The 18,450-nt window shown below is 40.7% G+C and overlaps 1 protein-coding gene across 1 annotated transcript; it reads left to right on the forward strand.

Annotated features, from left to right (window-relative positions):
• The first annotated feature begins 2,512 nt into the window (after positions 1-2,512).
• On the forward strand, positions 2,513-16,472 carry LOC311104228 (U3 small nucleolar RNA-associated protein 18 homolog). The gene is made up of 13 exons (XM_084145969.1): positions 2,513-2,885; positions 5,024-5,160; positions 6,250-6,345; positions 6,433-6,503; positions 7,003-7,100; positions 7,362-7,487; positions 7,797-7,971; positions 11,392-11,492; positions 11,700-11,790; positions 13,263-13,386; positions 14,540-14,714; positions 14,901-15,043; positions 15,189-16,472. Exons 1-13 carry the CDS (start codon positions 2,679-2,681, stop codon positions 15,211-15,213), a joined length of 1,569 nt encoding a protein of 522 aa, XP_084002095.1. The 5' UTR covers positions 2,513-2,678; the 3' UTR covers positions 15,214-16,472.
• Positions 16,473-18,450: the final 1,978 nt, after the last annotated feature.

Raw genomic sequence — 18,450 nt, forward strand, 5'->3', positions numbered from 1 at the left:
AGAATAACAACAAAATAATCCAGAAAAACGCATGTCAAAAATGTTATAAATGTAGTGGCATTTTAATGAGGGAAATAAGTATTTGACCCCTCTGCAAAACATGACTTAGTACTTGGTGGCAAAACCCTTGTTGGCAATCACAGAGGTCAGACGTTTCTTGTAGTTGGCCACCAGGTTTGCACACATCTCAGCAGGGATTTTGTCCCACTCCTCTTTGCAGATCTTCTCCAAGTCATTAAGGTTTCGAGGCTAACGTTTGGCAACTCGAACCTTCAGCTCCCTCCACATATTTTCTATGGGATTAAGGTCTGGAGACTGGCTAGGCCACACCAGGACCTTAAATTGCTTCTTCTTGAGCCACTCCTTTGTTGCCTTGGCCGTGTGTTTTGGGTTATTGTCATGCTGGAATACCCATCCACAACCCATTTTCAATGCCCTGGCTGAGGGAAGGAGGTTGTCACCCAAGATTTGACGGTACATGGCCCCGTCCATCGTCCCTTTGATGCGGTGAACTTGTCCTGTCCCCTTAGCAGAAAAACACCCCCAAAGCATAATGTTTCCACCTCCATGTTTGACAGTGGGGATGGTATTCTTGGGGTCATAGGCAGCATTCCTCCTCCTCCAAACAAGGCGAGTTGAGTTGATGCCAAAGAGCTCAATTTTGGTCTCATCTGACCACAACACTTTCACCCAGTTCTCCTCTGAATCATTCAGATGTTCATTGGCAAACTTCAGACGGGCCTGTATATGTGCTTTCTTGAGCAGGGGGACCATGCGGGCGCTGCAGGATTTCAGTCCTTCACGGCGTAGTGTGTTACCAATTGTTTTCTTGGTGACTATGGTCCCAGCTGCCTTGAGATCATTGACAAGGTCCTCCCGTGTAGTTCTGGGCTGATTCCTCACCATTCTCATGATCATTGCAACTCCACGAGGTGAGATCTTGCATGGAGCCCCTGGCCGAGGGAGATTGACAGTTATTTTGTGTTTCTTCCATTTGCGAATAATCACACCAACTGTTGTCACCTTCTCACCAAGCTGCTTGGCGATGGTCTTGTAGCCCATTCCAGCCTTGTGTAGGTGTACAATCTTGTCCCTGACATCCTTGGAGACCTCTTTGGTCTTGGCCATGGTGGAGAGTTTGGAATCTGATTGATTGATTGCTTCTGTGGACAGGTTTCTTTTATACAGGTAACAAGCTGAGATTAGGAGCACTCCCTTTAAGAGTGTGCTCCTAATCTCAGCTCGTTACCCGTATAAAAGACACCTGGGAGCCAGAAATCTTTCTGATTGAGAGGGGGTCAAATATTTATTTCCCTCATTAAAATGCAAATCAATTTATAACATTTTTGACATGCGTTTTTCTGGATTTTTGTTGTAGTAATTCTGTCTCTCACTGTTCAAATAAACCTACCATTAAAATTATAGACTGATCATTTGTTTGTCAGTGGGCAAACGTACAAAATCAGCAGGGGATCAAATACTTTTTCCCTCACTAATAAATGCCTTTTCAACAAATTTTTATGCATACATTTCCAGTTGGGGGAGGGGTATGGGTTGTGGCCCATCATATTCTATACAGCTCTTCGGGAGAGTTTGCCAAGGTCAAAGTGGAGCTATTATCATACTGCTGATCAAACAGTCTTTGGAATGAAGAAGGGTCCATTAATAGGGGCTAGGGTCAGCCTGAATCTGAGAGGTATCTATTATTAGGAGGCCAAGGGTGGGCTTGAAAATGGGCCATTGACTGTTGCTATTTAAAGCTTCTGCTTTCCCTCGCTCCTTCCACTAATTTATATAATCCCTCTGTCTCTCTTGCACCCCTTTCATAGTTTGATTTATGATCACCTCTGTAAACCTGTAGTATTTTTACATAATCATTATCTCATCTATGTCCTATAGATGAATGGGTACCAGGAGGGAAATGTAAGAGAATACAGATTTGTGTATGTGAAAACATAGGAAAGTTTCCATTCCCAATACTGTATATTAAGATAATATTTTCCATTATACATAATTGTTATGCATTTTCTATTCATAGTCTTTTATCTTTATTTTGAGTCATTGTATCTGTCTCTTGCCTTTCATATGTCTTGCACATAGCCTACTTTTCATATGTACACAATGATTCAACACTTACATGTACACTCGCAAAGAAAACATCAATAAATAAAGTTTGATGAAATAGTTAGGAGCATTAAATTCAAAATAGATTTCTCGCAAAACGTTGTATCAAAGAAAAAAAAATCTCTGAAGATCATTTTACAACCCATGCACAAGACGGCGCAAGTGTCTTTGCCAGCCCGTTTGTTTGTAATTTAAAAAATACAATTTATTCCGAGTTCAGGGGTCAAGAAAACGGAAACACATGATAGTGAATTTTGCGCGAAGCCTGCGCACAACCACTGATTAATAAAACATCTACACTGTTGGAGCGTGCGTGGGCCATAAGTTCTTCTCTGTGCACATACTTTGCAACTTTGTGAAATAGTGCAGCCGTACGTTGACTTTGCTCACAACTAACACAGCGTTGCAGCCACCCCATGTGGAAAACATTGGGCGCATGAGGCATGTTATTGTAAAAGACTAGCTAGCACATCTATGAGTCTACTGAATGTTGTTAAATTCTACCCTGAGTAAACTTACAATTCGTTTCATATGCTAAGGTTTAAATTATAAACATGGACAAAGTCGGTATACACTCTAGAAACGGGAGAGAGACGATGAAGAGAGTCTCTGAACCAGAGCCTGACTACGAGGAAGAAGTGCTAAAAAGACACAAAAACGCCCAGGCTGTGACTGTTTTGGGCGAAGAAGATGCATCTGTAAAACTTCTTGAAGATCTTGTTTTTGGTGCTGAAGATTATCTTGTAGAAAGGCTCGTGGAGGTAGGAATTCATTAGTTACAGTACAAGTCCCCTGTAGCTCAGTTGGTAGAGCATGGCGCTTGCAACGCCAGGGTTGTGGGTTCGTTTCCCACGGGGGGCAAGTATGAAAAATGTATGCACTCACTAACTGTAAGTCGCTCTGGATAAGAGCGTCTGCTAAATATGTCAAATGTAAGTCAAAAGTTTGGACAGCTTTTCCAGGGTTTTTCCTTTATTTTTACTATTTTCTACATTGTAGAATAATAGTGAAGACATCAAAACTATGAAATAACATATATGGAATCATATAGTAACCCAAAAAGTGTTAAACAAATCAAAATATATTTGAGATTTGAGATTCTTCAAAGTAGCCACCCTTTGCCTTGATGACAGCTTTGCACACTCTTGGCATTCTCTCAACCAGCTTCATGAGGTAGTCACCTGGAATGCGTTTCAATTAACAGGTGTGCCTTGTTAAAAGTTAATTTGTGGAATTTCTTTCCTTCTTAATGCGTTTGAGCCAATCAGTTGTGTTGTGACAAGGTAGGGGTGGTATACAGAAGATAGCCCTATTTGGTAAAAGACCAAGTCCAGGGATGTAGCTCAGTTGGTAGAGCATGGCGTTTGCAACGGCAGGGTTGTGGGTTCGATTCCCACGGGGGCCAGTATGAAAAAAATAAGTATACACTCACTAACTGTAAGTTGCTCTGGATAAGAGCGTCAGCTAAATGACAAAAACATTAAAAAAAATATGGCAAGAACAGCTCAAACTAGCAAAGAGAAAAGACAGTCTATCCTTACTTTAAGACATGAAGGTCAGTCAATACGGAAAACTTCAAGAACTTTGAAAGTTTCTTCAAGTGCAGTCACAAAAACCATCAAGCGCTATGATGAAACTGGCTCTCATGAGGACCGCCACAGGAAAGGAAGACCGAGTTACCTCTGCTGCAGAGGATAAGTTCATTAGAGTTAACTGCACCTCAGATTGGGCGCATGAAGCGTAAATGCTTCAGAGTTCAAGTAACAGACACATCTCAACATCAACTGTTCAGAGGAGACTGCGTGAATCAGGCCTTCATGGTCGAATTGCTGCAAAGAAACCACTACTAAAGGACACCAATAAGAAGAGGAGACTTGCTTGGGCCAAGAAACACGAGCAATGGACATTAGACCGGTGGAAATGTATTTAGAATTCAAGGCACACTTAACCAGCATGGCTATCACAGCATTCTGCAGCGATACGCCATCCCATCTGGTTTGCGCTTAGTGGGACTATCATTTGTTTTTCAACAGGACAATGACCCAAAACACACCTCCAGGCTGTGTAAGGGCTATTTGACCAAGAAGGAGAGTGATGGAGTGCTGCATCAGATGACCTGGCCTCCACAATCACCCGACCTCAACCAAATTGAGATGGTTTGGGATGAGTTGGACCGCAGAGTGAATGAAAAGCAGCCAACAAGTGCTCAGCATATGTGGGAACTCCTTCAAGACTGTTGGAAAAGCATTCCTCATGAAGCTGGTTGAGAGAATGCCAAGATTGTGCAAAGCTGTCATCAAGGCAAAGGGTGGCTACTTTGAAGAATCTCAAATATAATATAATTTGTTTAACACTTTTTGGGGTTACTACATGATTCCATATGTGTTATTTCATAGTTTTGATGTCTTCACTATTATTCTACAATGTAGAAAATAGTAAAAATAAAGAAAAGCACTTGAATGAATAGGTGTGTCCAGACCTTTGACTGGTACTGTACATCTGGGGTGTGTTCATTACGCTGATTCTGTAGCAAAACGTTTTGTCTGTTACAAAACGTTTTGCAACAACTCCAACGTGAAGTAAAATCTGTTGGGTTCTTAAACAGAAGTTGTAGTTAATTTGTATTTTATGGTTGCCATTCCAATCCGAAAAGTTGGGGTAATGAATACACCCCTGATTCCATACAGAATGATGCTGCCTGCCAAGGTTCTTAAATATTCTCATTGGATTATGTTGCCACATTGTCAGCATGGTATAGATGTAAATCCAATATTGATTGATAGTTAGTTACAACCAGGTACTAGACTAATAATCTCCAGTGTCATATCCGTCTGTCACATATCATTTACTTTTAGTTTCATTGCAGTCAGTTTTTATCAAATCAACTTCTTGTCAACAGGACAGAGAGGATGGAGGTGCCACACTTCTGGACGATGACGATTCCAGCGAATCCGATGTAGAGAATGAAGCACGGCTGAAGGTTCAGCCAACCAGGACAGCAGTGTGGGAGGATGAGGATGATGATCTGGAGGAAGAGTTAGTACCTGGGACTGCAACGATGTCCTATTGTGTCTTTTCAGCATTGATGTCATGTACAATGCTTCAAACTTCATGTAACTACATTAGCTGTAGGCATGTAACCCTAATGTCAATTACATGGATATGTGAATCAAACATTGCTTGTATGGGCAGTTACTAGTGATGTGCATCTTTCCCTTTAAAGACAAATCGATACGTGTCTAGATACAGAAACCAGTGCTTGACCTGGGCAGAAATAGGTTTCCGGTACTCATTTTGGGTGCCGGTACTGTTTATATTTAGGTGCAGGAGCTCCACAATGCTTTTGAGCTAATATTCTATAAGATGAACAGGAGCTCAAGCAGTAGAACATTTGAGGTGCTGGTACTCTGTCCGAGCTGACATCTGTGTGTGTGTATTTGTGTAAATGTCTATGGTGTATGTAGTCACCTGAGCTGAGCCATAAGGGAGACTAGTGGGCATCTACCACCCCACTATCAGATTTGGGGGGGGCTTGTTTGCATCAAATTGTAGACAGCTTGACAGAAATGGTAGCAGAAGGTGAATGTTGAACTTTTGTTAAGCCTCGATCACACCTGCAGAGTCATTGCGCAAAACGGTATGCAGCATCATCTGGATGTGTGCAACAAAAGTTCAACATTCACCTTGTATGTGTACCAAAATGCAATGACGCTATCGGTGTGATCGAAGCGTTATTGGTCAGCGTGCGAAGCAGTGCACAGTTTGAGGAGGCTACTGATATTGCCTGGGGTTGTTCGGCATGCAAAGTGACTTGTAGATCAATGACTGTCAACGCAGTTACATGCTTAGTTTGACACTGAAGGAGAGGATGCGTCAGTTGTCCCAAAAGATCAGCGGTATTTTCTGAAGGTAGAAAGAAAGTAATATGAGCAAAACCTTTCAGTGAATCAACGATTCATAACATTTGAATCGATTTTCTGACCGATGCATGGTACATTTAGGTCAGTCTGTATCTTAAACATTTGAACCGGGACCGATGCGTATTGGTGAACTGTTACATCCCTAGCAGTTACGTCACTATGTTTTTTATTCATTCTTCCATGATCTTTCCCTCCCGTTTCCTAGAGTGGACATGACACACCGGTTCCGTAGAGACCTGACCAAGAGTGTGACAGAGGCCAAGATGTCCAAACAGAAGTTACAGCAGAGGATGAAAGAACAGTAAGTGGATATTAGTAATACAGCCATTGAGTAAATACCACTCGGATCTGGTGGTTCAAACTCACACTTCCAACTCATTTTTGCCAGGTTCCAAAAAGCAATGGGTGGAAAGCCGTCGTGGGCAGAAACAAAAGTAAAGAAAAAGAACAAGAAAAAAGGTAAACTTATGAATTTTGGTCATAAACATCTTCATGGTCCGTGTAATATGTTATGAGAGATGCCCCTCACTGATGATTGCCTACTATATAATGGTGTTATAGTGTATATAGCAGGGTTCCCCAACTGATTTTATTTGATCCTCCAAGTTTTCTGAAGGTTATTTTTATTTTTGGACATAAAAGATGGTAAAAACACCAGCAAATCAGCTCCAAGTGATTTTAAGTTTGGAAATCTGTTCTGAAGTATTCAAACGCATAATAGAGAGATGCACACTGAGTGTACAAAACACTATGAACACTCTTTTCATGATATAGACGGTTTGAAATGATTGTTTTAATAACATTTTATATATGTTTGGACTTCTTGCGGTCAATTTCAGTCTACAACTTATTTGTAATTATGTTCGTCCTGCGGCTGAATCTAGTTGATGATCCCTGGTATATAGTATACATTTGTGTCGTTTCAATAAACAATGTGTCTATTTAAAAAAATCTAAAGATGACTCTGATGAAGACTCTGAAGATGGAGACGACCTGATGAGGAAGACGGGCAACTTTGTGGGCTCATCCGACAGCCTTCCCAAAGGAATCATACGGGTGAGTTCTGTTCTCCCATCATCTCACCACTACTACATTTGAGATGAAGTTAGACTAGAACAACCAGATCTCTCTCTGACTGCAAATGGGGACTCTCTAACCAGAGTACCTTACTGGCTTGGGAGTTACAAAGCCATTCGATTTTCCAGTATTAGATCATGTGGTTTTGGCAATTGAGATCACAATAGTAGAGTATTTTCAACGTCATGTTTACATGTGATACTAGTACATTTATCATGGATGTATTGAACTCTCTTGCAGATGAAGAAGTGCCTACATGCCAACAACGACCGGCCGTCTGAGGACAGGCTGACCACGGTGCAGTTCCACCCCTCCGCCCAGGTTGTCATGACAGCAGGGCTCGACCAGTCCATCTCTCTGTTCCAGGTATTCATTTTATTCATCAGCTTCAGTCTTCTCTCAGGCATTTCTGTGGCTGTCATCATGAGGCATGGTATAGGGAATGTCATAAACGGGCCGGTTGGGGCTATATGCTTTTAATGAAATCCTCCAGGTCTTTTATTTGACCATACAAACTATAAGCTAAAAAAAATACAAAACTCTCAATGGACCACCAAACATCCTTAGGGATGATTATTTTAGGGTTATTTAGTGAATCTGTGACACTAACAGACAAGTCTGTACTAATATTAATTACCTTCCACCTCACTCTAAATGTCACTCCTTCCTCTCCAGGTTGATGGGAAGACCAACCCTAAGATCCAGAGTATCCACCTGGAGAAGTTCCCGGTGCACAAGGCCCAGTTCAGCGTGGACGGGGAGCAGGTGGTGGCCACCAGTTTCAGGAACAAGCTGTTCTACATCTACGACATGATGGAGGGCAAGGTGATCCCTGTCCACACTGTCAGAGGTGAGGAGGAGGAAGCCATGGGGAGTCACTAGAACCCCAAGGCTGTTGGGTAGTAATCTAACCTGTTGGCTGTAAGGTAGTAATCTAACCTGTTGGCTGTAAGGTAGTAATCTAACCTGTTGGCTGTAAGGTAGTAATCTATCCTGTTGGCTGTTGGGTAGTAATCTAACCTGTTGGCTGTAAGGTAGTAATCTAACCTGTTGGCTGTTAGGTAGTAATCTATCCTGTTGGCTGTTAGGTAGTAATCTATCCTGTTGGCTGTAAGGTAGTAATCTAACCTGTTGGCTGTAAGGTAGTAATCTATCCTGTTGGCTGTTGGGTAGTAATCTAACCTGTTGGCTGTTGGGTAGTAATCTATCCTGTTGGCTGTAAGGTAGTAATCTAACCTGTTGGCTGTAAGGTAGTAATCTATCCTGTTGGCTGTTAGGTAGAAATCTAACCTGTTGGCTGTAAGGTAGTAATCTAACCTGTTGGCTGTAAGGTAGTAATCTATCCTGTTGGCTGTTAGGTAGTAATCTATCCTGTTGGCTGTTAGGTAGTAATCTAACCTGTTGGCTGTAAGGTAGTAATCTAACCTGTTGGCTGTAAGGTAGTAATCTAACCTGTTGGCTGTAAGGTAGTAATCTATCCTGTTGGCTGTAAGGTAGTAATCTAACCTGTTGGCTGTAAGGTAATAATCTATCCTGTTGGCTGTTAGGTAGTAATCTAACCTGTTGGCTGTTAGGTAGTAATCTAACCTGTTGGCTGTTAGGTAGTAATCTATCCTGTTGGCTGTTGGGTAGTAATCTATCCTGTTGGCTGTTGGGTAGTAATCTATCCTGTTGGCTGTAAGGTAGTAATCTATCCTGTTGGCTGTAAGGTAGTAATCTAACCTGTTGGCTGTAAGGTAGTAATCTATCCTGTTGGCTGTTGGGTAGTAATCTATCCTGTTGGCTGTAAGGTAGTAATCTATCCTGTTGGCTGTAAGGTAGTAATCTAACCTGTTGGCTGTAAGGTAGTAATCTAACCTGTTGGCTGTTGGGTAGTAATCTAACCTGTTGGCTGTTAGGTAGTAATCTATCCTGTTGGCTGTTGGGTAGTAATCTAACCTGTTGGCTGTAAGGTAATAATCTAACCTGTTGGCTGTAAGGTAGTAATCTAACCTGTTGGCTGTAAGGTAGTAATCTATCCTGTTGGCTGTAAGGTAGTAATCTAACCTGTTGGCTGTAAGGTAGTAATCTATCCTGTTGGCTGTTAGGTAGTAATCTATCCTGTTGGCTGTTAGGTAGTAATCTAACCTGTTGGCTGTAAGGTAGTAATCTAACCTGTTGGCTGTAAGGTAGTAATCTATCCTGTTGGCTGTTAGGTAGTAATCTATCCTGTTGGCTGTTAGGTAGTAATCTAACCTGTTGGCTGTAAGGTAGTAATCTAACCTGTTGGCTGTAAGGTAGTAATCTATCCTGTTGGCTGTTAGGTAGTAATCTATCCTGTTGGCTGTTAGGTAGTAATCTAACCTGTTGGCTGTAAGGTAGTAATCTAACCTGTTGGCTGTAAGGTAGTAATCTAACCTGTTGGCTGTAAGGTAGTAATCTATCCTGTTGGCTGTAAGGTAGTAATCTATCCTGTTGGCTGTAAGGTAATAATCTATCCTGTTGGCTGTTAGGTAGTAATCTAACCTGTTGGCTGTTAGGTAGTAATCTAACCTGTTGGCTGTTAGGTAGTAATCTATCCTGTTGGCTGTTGGGTAGTAATCTATCCTGTTGGCTGTTGGGTAGTAATCTATCCTGTTGGCTGTAAGGTAGTAATCTATCCTGTTGGCTGTAAGGTAGTAATCTAACCTGTTGGCTGTAAGGTAGTAATCTATCCTGTTGGCTGTTGGGTAGTAATCTATCCTGTTGGCTGTAAGGTAGTAATCTATCCTGTTGGCTGTAAGGTAGTAATCTAACCTGTTGGCTGTAAGGTAGTAATCTAACCTGTTGGCTGTTGGGTAGTAATCTAACCTGTTGGCTGTTAGGTAGTAATCTATCCTGTTGGCTGTTGGGTAGTAATCTAACCTGTTGGCTGTTAGGTAGTAATCTAACCTGTTGGCTGTTAGGTAGTAATCTAACCTGTTGGCTGTAAGGTAGTAATCTAACCTGTTGGCTGTAAGGTAGTAATCTAACCTGTTGGCTGTAAGGTAGTAATCTATCCTGTTGGCTGTTAGGTAGTAATCTAACCTGTTGGCTGTAAGGTAGTAATCTAACCTGTTGGCTGTTAGGTAGTAATCTAACCTGTTGGCTGTTAGGTAGTAATCTAACCTGTTGGCTGTTAGGTAGTAATCTAACCTGTTGGCTGTTAGGTAGTAATCTAACCTGTTGGCTGTAAGGTAGTAATCTAACCTGTTGGCTGTAAGGTAGTAATCTAACCTGTTGGCTGTAAGGTAGTAATCTAACCTGTTGGCTGTAAGGTAGTAATCTAACCTGTTATTAATGCTAACAAGTACACGTAAAATCTCATTGTGAACATTTTATACAGTCTCTGACCTAAATTATTTGCAGGACAGACATCCCATCTCAAAGTTATACAAGTAACAAAAAAATGATACACAGTTTGCTGCACAATATTAGACGGCAACGCTCTTGATCCAGGAGGGGATTCTCTGCTGTTACCAAGAGAAGCTTGTTTTTAGCACATTTTAGACAGTTAACTTAATAGTTAGAAGATATCTAGCAAACATTTAGTGGTGTAACTAGGGCAAAGGGGGATACCTAGTCAGTTTTACAACTGAATGTATTCAACTGAAATGTGTCTTCTGCATTTAACCCAACCCCTCTGAATCAGAGAGGTGCGGGGGGCTGCCTTAATCAACATCCATGTCAACGGCGGCCGGGGAACAGTGGGTTTAACTGCCTTGCTAAGGGGCAGAGCGACAGATTTTTGCCTTGTCAGCTCGGGGATTCGATCCAGCAACCTTTCGGTTACTGGCCCAATGCTCCTACCCGCCAGGCTACCTGCCACCCCTAGATCACCTGGCACGTGGTGCAAAACATTGAGTGACTCACAAGGCTCCGGTCTCTCGTCGTTGTGTGCTTGTAAACCAAACACCATGTGACTTGGAACTAACGGTAAGCTTCATGATGAAAAATGATGTGACCGGTGAAATGAAGATCGCCATCTTCTTTATCTCCTTAATGTATTGCACAAGTTGACTGCAGGTATTTACAAATGTATAGAAAATAAAGTTTCAACTGTATTGACGCTATTGAAAACCATCCCGTGGCTATTTCCAAATACCCTGTTATACGGCATATATGGTATACCGCCCAAGCCTAGTTATTACTGAGCAAATTATTGTGTTCTGTGATTGGTTTAAAGATAAAATCACTGTATATTCTCAGCCAGACTGTGTTATTTTTGAAATGGGTGTGATTGAGTGCAGTAACAATTATGGTTGTCCCCCAGGTCTGAGGGAACAGAGGGTGAAAGAGTTTGAAGTCTCCCCTGATGGAGAATCCCTCCTTCTCACTGGCGCCTCCGGATACCTCCACGTGTTAACAATGAAGGTAGGTGATTGTAGATGGCAAATACCTGACATACCACACATCCAAAATGGATCAAAACATAAGAATCCATTTTGGATCAGGCGTTGTGTGCTTGTAAACCAAACACCATGTGACTTGGAACTAATGGTAAGCTTCATAATGAAAAATGATGTGACAACCACATGCATTGCATAAATGTCAGTATTTTCTCATTGTTGTTTTTTTCAGACAAAGGAGGTAGTGAAAAGCATGAAGATCAACGGAAACATTACGGGAGTGTCTTTCTCCCACGACGGCAGCAAAGTCTTCACCAATTCTGGTGGGTTTTACCCTGGTCTAAAAAGACACACAGCCACATCCCAATCACATCCTAAAGCCTTTTTTTAGATGATTTTAGTTAAAGCTGCAATATGTAACTTTTTGGGCGACCTGACCAAATTCACATAGAAATGTGAGTTATAGATCTGTCACTCTCTTTGAAAGCAAGTCTAAGAAGCGGTAGATTTGTTTTTGTGTCTTTTACTTTCGGTTTTGTACACGAACTTCAAACAGCTGAAAATACAATATTTTTGTTTATGGAAAATATATTTAACAGCGGTTCAGATGATACAATGATTCTCTACACCAGTGGTCACCAACCAGTCAATCTTCAAGGTATTCCTAGTCGGTCACCAAACATTTCTGTATAGAAACAACGATAAAGCCTTGTGTTCCTATTTTATGTGTTTGTTTTGTGCAGTTGGCGGTAGGGGCACTTGATTGAGCAGCCCTAGCACTGGGAAGGCAAAGTGTTCCCGTTTTGAAAAATGTCATGTGTCTGAAGGTAGAACTCCACTTACCCGGCAGGCCCAGAGAGCAAATACAGGCCTACCGCTGGCCAATCAGATAGCTCAGATCACTGTGTCTGCACAGTTTCCTCGAGCCATAGACTGTAAAAAGAAGCCTCGAGCGCACAGCAAAGTTGATACTGTGAAATGTCTAAATTTTTAAAACCATGACTTGAGAGAGACTCAACGAATACAGCAAAGCGCTGCTGTTTTTATGAGTAAGTTTAAGTTGTTATTCAGCACTGTCGATGCGCATTCTCCCTACTTCCACTCACACTGCAACCAGTATAGCAAAGTGTTATTAGTGGCGTGACTCTTTTTTTATATCGAGTAATATTTCACTTCAACTGGCCATCGTATTAACAACATGAATTGGTGCATGAGGCAGAAATAATGCAGTGCGACTTGAGTTTCTCCATCAGCTGGAAGACTGTGTCCCCTTTTCTGGTGAGAGGCAGCCTCACCGCTGCTCTCTCCTTCCCCTCAGAGTGATCATCAGATGCAGGCCATCAGTCCAGTAAAATAAATAAAAGCAAATGATTATGCTCACTCAGCTGTGCCTTAAGTAATACAGCAAATGATCTATTACCAGTGTGATCATATACCTACAATTTTGAAATATAATTTCAAACAGATCTGAGAAGAACAACATTGGCAGGGCAGTTCAAGCATAGCCAATATTCAGTGATAATGTATTGGGCCTATAGCCTACTACAAACCTCATTGCTACAGAACAATTTGTAATTGGTTAATGTTTCATATATAGGCTTCTGTTTTTTGTCATGTAAAAAAAAAAAAAAATGTGGCATGCATTTCGACTCAAAGTGACCACTGCATTGGCGACCACTGCTTGTTTTGTCACTAGCATTTTAGCAAAAAGGAAATGGCGGAGCGATTTCTGCATATTGCACTTTTAAAGCTGTACATGGGTACCTGTATGTACTAAACCTTTTTGATGTTGCAGAGGAGGGTGAGGTGTACATATGGGACATGAGGAGCAGTAAATGCCTGAACAGGTTCACAGATGATGGCTGTGTGAGTGGGACCTCCATAGCTGCATCCAGGAACGGACAGTATCTGGCCTGCGGGTGAGTCAGCCATTTTGTTTTCATAAGGTTGTTGGTGTGTAGCTCATTTATTCATTCATCCATTTCCTTGCTGATATGATTCAGCAGCGATTGATTGTCGTTTTGTGATCAAACCATTGCAATGTTTGTATTGTCCTGTTTGTCTTACTTCAGATGTCTTTTTTAGATTTTATGCATGATTCTGTCACAAAACCTTCAGGATAATTGGGTTGTTCCACCAATTAGGTGCCTTTTTAAGAAGTGTAACAAATTTTAACATTGTCATAAAGAGCACATTCAACTTAATAAAAAACATGTTTTCCCACTTTTAAGAGGTTAAATAAAACAATTATAGTAAGTGCCTATTAAGTGCCAAATAAAGTAACAGGGTTGAGCATAACAGGGTTGATGATTTCATCTTTAATCAGCCATACATTTCATGGTGACAGGGGGAATGGAATCTTGTTTTGTGCAACAGGAAGTGCAACAGGAAGTGTTAGTGTTAATTAAATGCAAAAATTAAGTTAGAAAATGACTAGCCTGTCTATCTATTGATTACAGGGTTGACGTGTTATGCTCGACCCACTCAGTTTTCCACCAGAAAATGGCCAAAAAGGGTAGAACCAGTTCACCTGCTTTTACTCTACGATTTGACTGTTAGATGTTCTATGTTTTTTGGGGGGGGGAAATATTAAAAAGGAATAGTTTCATTTTATTAAAACGAGAATTCAGTTCAAGTAACATGGTTGATCTTAAAATGAGGGACAGACGTAAATTAATAACATTAAATAAATCATCTTCAGAAATGACTTTGTCAAAGCAACAAAATAACAAGGGCTTTACAATGATGGTGAAACTTGGAGAAATGTTGGGGTTAAGTGGGTTAAAATCTTCCTAGAGGTGACACATGGTTGACGAAGGGACATGTCATAATGCAGAAATGTTGGCACTTTAGCAAGTCTTTATTCATATAATGTGGTCTATGTTAAAGGACATGTCATTTAATATAACAGGCTTTTAAAATGTAAGATTTGTACACAATTTCTACTTAAATATCAAAAGGCACCCATTTCGTGGAACGACCCAATTACATTTTTTTATATAGAAATACCTAGGATACCTGTAGCACACTCAATTTTTTCACATACATTTTCTACCATTTCTATTATCTCAGGTCAGCGGCAGGTGTGGTGAACGTGTACTCCCAGGAGGTGTGTATGCGGCAGAACAACCCCAAGCCTCTGAAGGCCATCATGAACCTGGTGACCTCTGCCACCTCTCTCCGCTTCAACCCCACCTCCGAGATCCTGGCCATCGCCTCCAGGGCTGACGACGAGGCTGCCCGATTGGTCAGTCTCTCTCACACACACACAAACCAACCTAATGTTGTCTTTGTCATCATTACAGCTATAATGTATATAAGAGGTTTTATTAAAGCATGACTTGGATATGAATAAAGTTTGAATTGATTTTAAATGAAGTAAAACCATGTCTCTCTTTTACTGTCATCAATGTGTCTACCCTTATCATTTCAGGTTCATATCCCCAGCTTCACAGTGTTCTCGAACTTCCCCATGTTCCAGAGGAAAACCATTTACAGGGCCCACTGCCTGGACTTCTCCCCAAACAGCGGCTTCTTCTCCCTGGCCAACAACAAGGGCCATGCCCCTCTCTTCAGGCGAGTCTTGTTTTTCCTGAATATTTTATTTTCGGAAAGCAGAAAATAAAATCAACACTGGGTGATTTTTTGATACAAATAAATAAATCTAAGAAAGATATTTGAATAATATTAATTTGGTAGATTTTTCTCTACTACATTTCAGGTTGTTGCATTACAAAGACTTTTGAAGAAGAGCATCACAAACGGGATCAAGACACCAAGCTCCCTCAATACAACTAGCATTGTCTTCAAGAAGACATTTTACCATGAAAAGGACTTGACTTGAGGAATTATTTATTCACAGCAAGAGACCATGTCTTCGTTGTCCTGTTTTTTCCGCTTAATTTGAGCAATTATGTTCTGTTTTCAGAATGCACATCCTGTATATTTCTTTCTGTCTGCTTTTAGGGTTTTACAAATGTTTGTGTAATGGATAAAATACAACTTAATTTCCTTGATTCTTGGCTATTATATTTGTTCAGTTTCATGATGATATCGCAGAGAACAATAACATTATAGATTGACTATAATGCTTAAACTAGTATAGAAAAGCTGTCAAACTTGTAGTCTACTCTATGTTGACCTGATAATCTGTTTGTTACCAGCCACAACAATGGATTAGAACTATTCACTGTGAATTCCATCTTGACTAAAGCTGCCATTTTATGAGGAAGGCGCTCCTCTATATCTGATAGTGTGTAAAATTGACCAGCTTCACACAACTTTGGATTAAATACTTAACGTACAGTGCATAGAGAAAGTATTCATACCCCTTGACTTATTCCCCATTTTGTTGTTACAGCCTAAATTCAAAATTGGTTAAATATGTATTTTATTCTCACCAATCTACACACAATACCCCATAATGACAAAGTGAAAACATGTTTTTGAAATATATGCAAATGTATTTAAAATTAAATGCAGCAATATCTAATTTACACAAGTATTCACACCCCTTTGCTATGACCCTCCCAATTGCACTCAGTTGCATCCAATTTCCTTTGATCATCCTTGAGCTGTTGCTACAACTTGATTGGAGTCCACCTGTGGCCAATTCCATTGTTTGGACATGATTTAGAAATAAACACACCTGTCTATTTGAGGTCCCACAGTTGATAGTGCATGTCAGAGCAGACCCTTGCTCCCTTCGGTCTCAACGTAGACTTTGATTTGAAGCCATTCTTGTGATTTTGCTATTCATTGTAAATGTTGTGGGCCTATGTAGCTAAGTATCTATGATCATATGCTATCCATGTTTTTTGTATGTTGTTTTTATCTGTGAATTGGCCAATGCTATTAGGCCACACCCGGCCATGATTACAGACACCTGCGTGTGTCCTTTCACACTATATAAACCAGTGACCCGCAGTGTTTGTCATTATACCCTGATGAAGACAGCTTGTCTGTCGAAACGTTGGTTATTAAGATATTACATTATTGCATCTGAGCTCCTAGAGTGTGCGGCTTTCCTTTTCTTTTTGAAGAGCAGAAACTATACCATGAAGTCCATGGAACTGTCCGTAGATCTCTGAGGTAGAATTGTGACAAGGCATATCTGGGGAATGGTATAAAACAATTTCTAGAGTGTTGAAAGTTTCCAAGAGCACATTGGTCTCTATCATTGGGAAATTGAAAAAATATGGAACTACCCAGACTGCCTAGAGCTGGACCTCTGACCAAACTGAGGGGGGGGAAATCAAGTCAAGGGGTATGAATACTTTCTGAAGGCACAGCCTATCTGACCCAGTTTATCAGCAGAACAAGACCCAGGCCAGACAGACACATCAGAAAGTGAAGCTAATATGAACCCTTACTTTGCATTCATGCTCCCATTATGGCTCATAGAACAGTTTGCTTGATGGTGCCATTCGCACTGTGAAATTGACTGCTTTATTTTTTACTGCACCAAAGGGACCTCCCTCCCTGCTGAGCCACAGCTTTGAGAGAAACACACCTACAGACTCCAGATGAATGACAGTCACAGCACCATGTGTTACATACTTTAGATCCTCCTTTAAGACGTCAGTCAGGATAGGTAGCATTCCAACACCTACATTTCTCCTCATAAGGCGTTTGGATCTGCATTCAGCCAAATCATTTCTCTCTCCTCGTGTTTCAGTGCATCTTTATCACATTTATTGTTTTGGTCTGTCCTGAGGTACTCCTGCTGTAATATAATAGGCTGGAGAAATGTCTTTATGATGAATGAACCTTAACACCAAACAAACAAAGAGTTGTCCCCCTAATGCAGAAACCAACAGCAACTATAACGGGTGGGAAGTGCATATATGGGCCTCATCAGCATTTTACTTAGTTTTTGTTCTCATGAGGGTGTCTTGAGAGTCAAAAATAAATATATTTGCCCTGCAGATCAGACATGGAAAAATAGCTGCAGTTGTGAAATGAATGGTAATTTGTGTTTAGGTTTAGGATCAACACAGATTCTATCTATTCTCTGGTCTGTCTGACTAATTTACAGATTTGTGATTTCAGCAGCAGGTTACAGCTGTGTAGTTGGTGAACCTCTCAAAATAACCCCAAACTCCTTAATCTATCTCTTATGAATATATATGTGCTAGTAACAAAATGATCTACACTAATTAGCAATATCTACTTACACAGTATGTCTCTTTCACACGCATGTTTAAGGAGAAATACAGTGCCTTCAAAAAGTATTCACACCCCTTGACTTTTTCCACATTTTGTTGTTACAAAGTGGCACAAAAATTCTACTTTTTTTTAAATTAATGGAAAATAAAATACGAATATATTTTGATTAGGTAAGTATTCAACCCCCTGAGTCAATGCATGTTAGAATCAACTTTGGCAGCGATTACAGCTGTCTTTCTGGGTAAGTCTCTAAGAGCTTTACAAACCAGGATTGTACAATATTTACCCATTATTCTTAAAAATATTCTTCAAGCTCTTTCAAGTTGGTTGTTGATTATTGCTAGATAGCCATTTTCAAGTCTTGCCATAGAAGATGTTCCTAATGTTTGGTATACTCCGTGTATATTTGGCCTTGCGTTTCAGGTTATTGTCCTCCTGAAAGGTGGATTTGTCTCCCAGTGTCTGTAGGAAAGCAGACTGAAACAGGTTTTCCTTTAGGATTTTGCCTGTTCTTAGCCCTATTCCTTTTATTTTTATCCTAAAAAACTCCCTTGTCCCTGCCGATGACAAGCATACCCATAACATGATGCCGCCACCACCCTGCTTGACTGAGAGACCTTACAGATAAATTGTATGTGTGGGGTACAGAGATGGGGTAGTCATTAAAAAATCATGTTAAACACCATTATTGCACACAGTTAGTCCATGCAATTTATATGACTTGTTAAGCACATTTTTACTCCTGAAGTAATTTAGGCTTGCCAAAACAAAGGGGTTGAATACTTATTGACTCATGGCATTTCACCTTTCCATTT

Source organism: Coregonus lavaretus (genome assembly GCF_964263955.1).
Source record: "Coregonus lavaretus genome assembly, chromosome: 28".
Taxonomy (NCBI): domain Eukaryota; kingdom Metazoa; phylum Chordata; class Actinopteri; order Salmoniformes; family Salmonidae; genus Coregonus; species Coregonus lavaretus.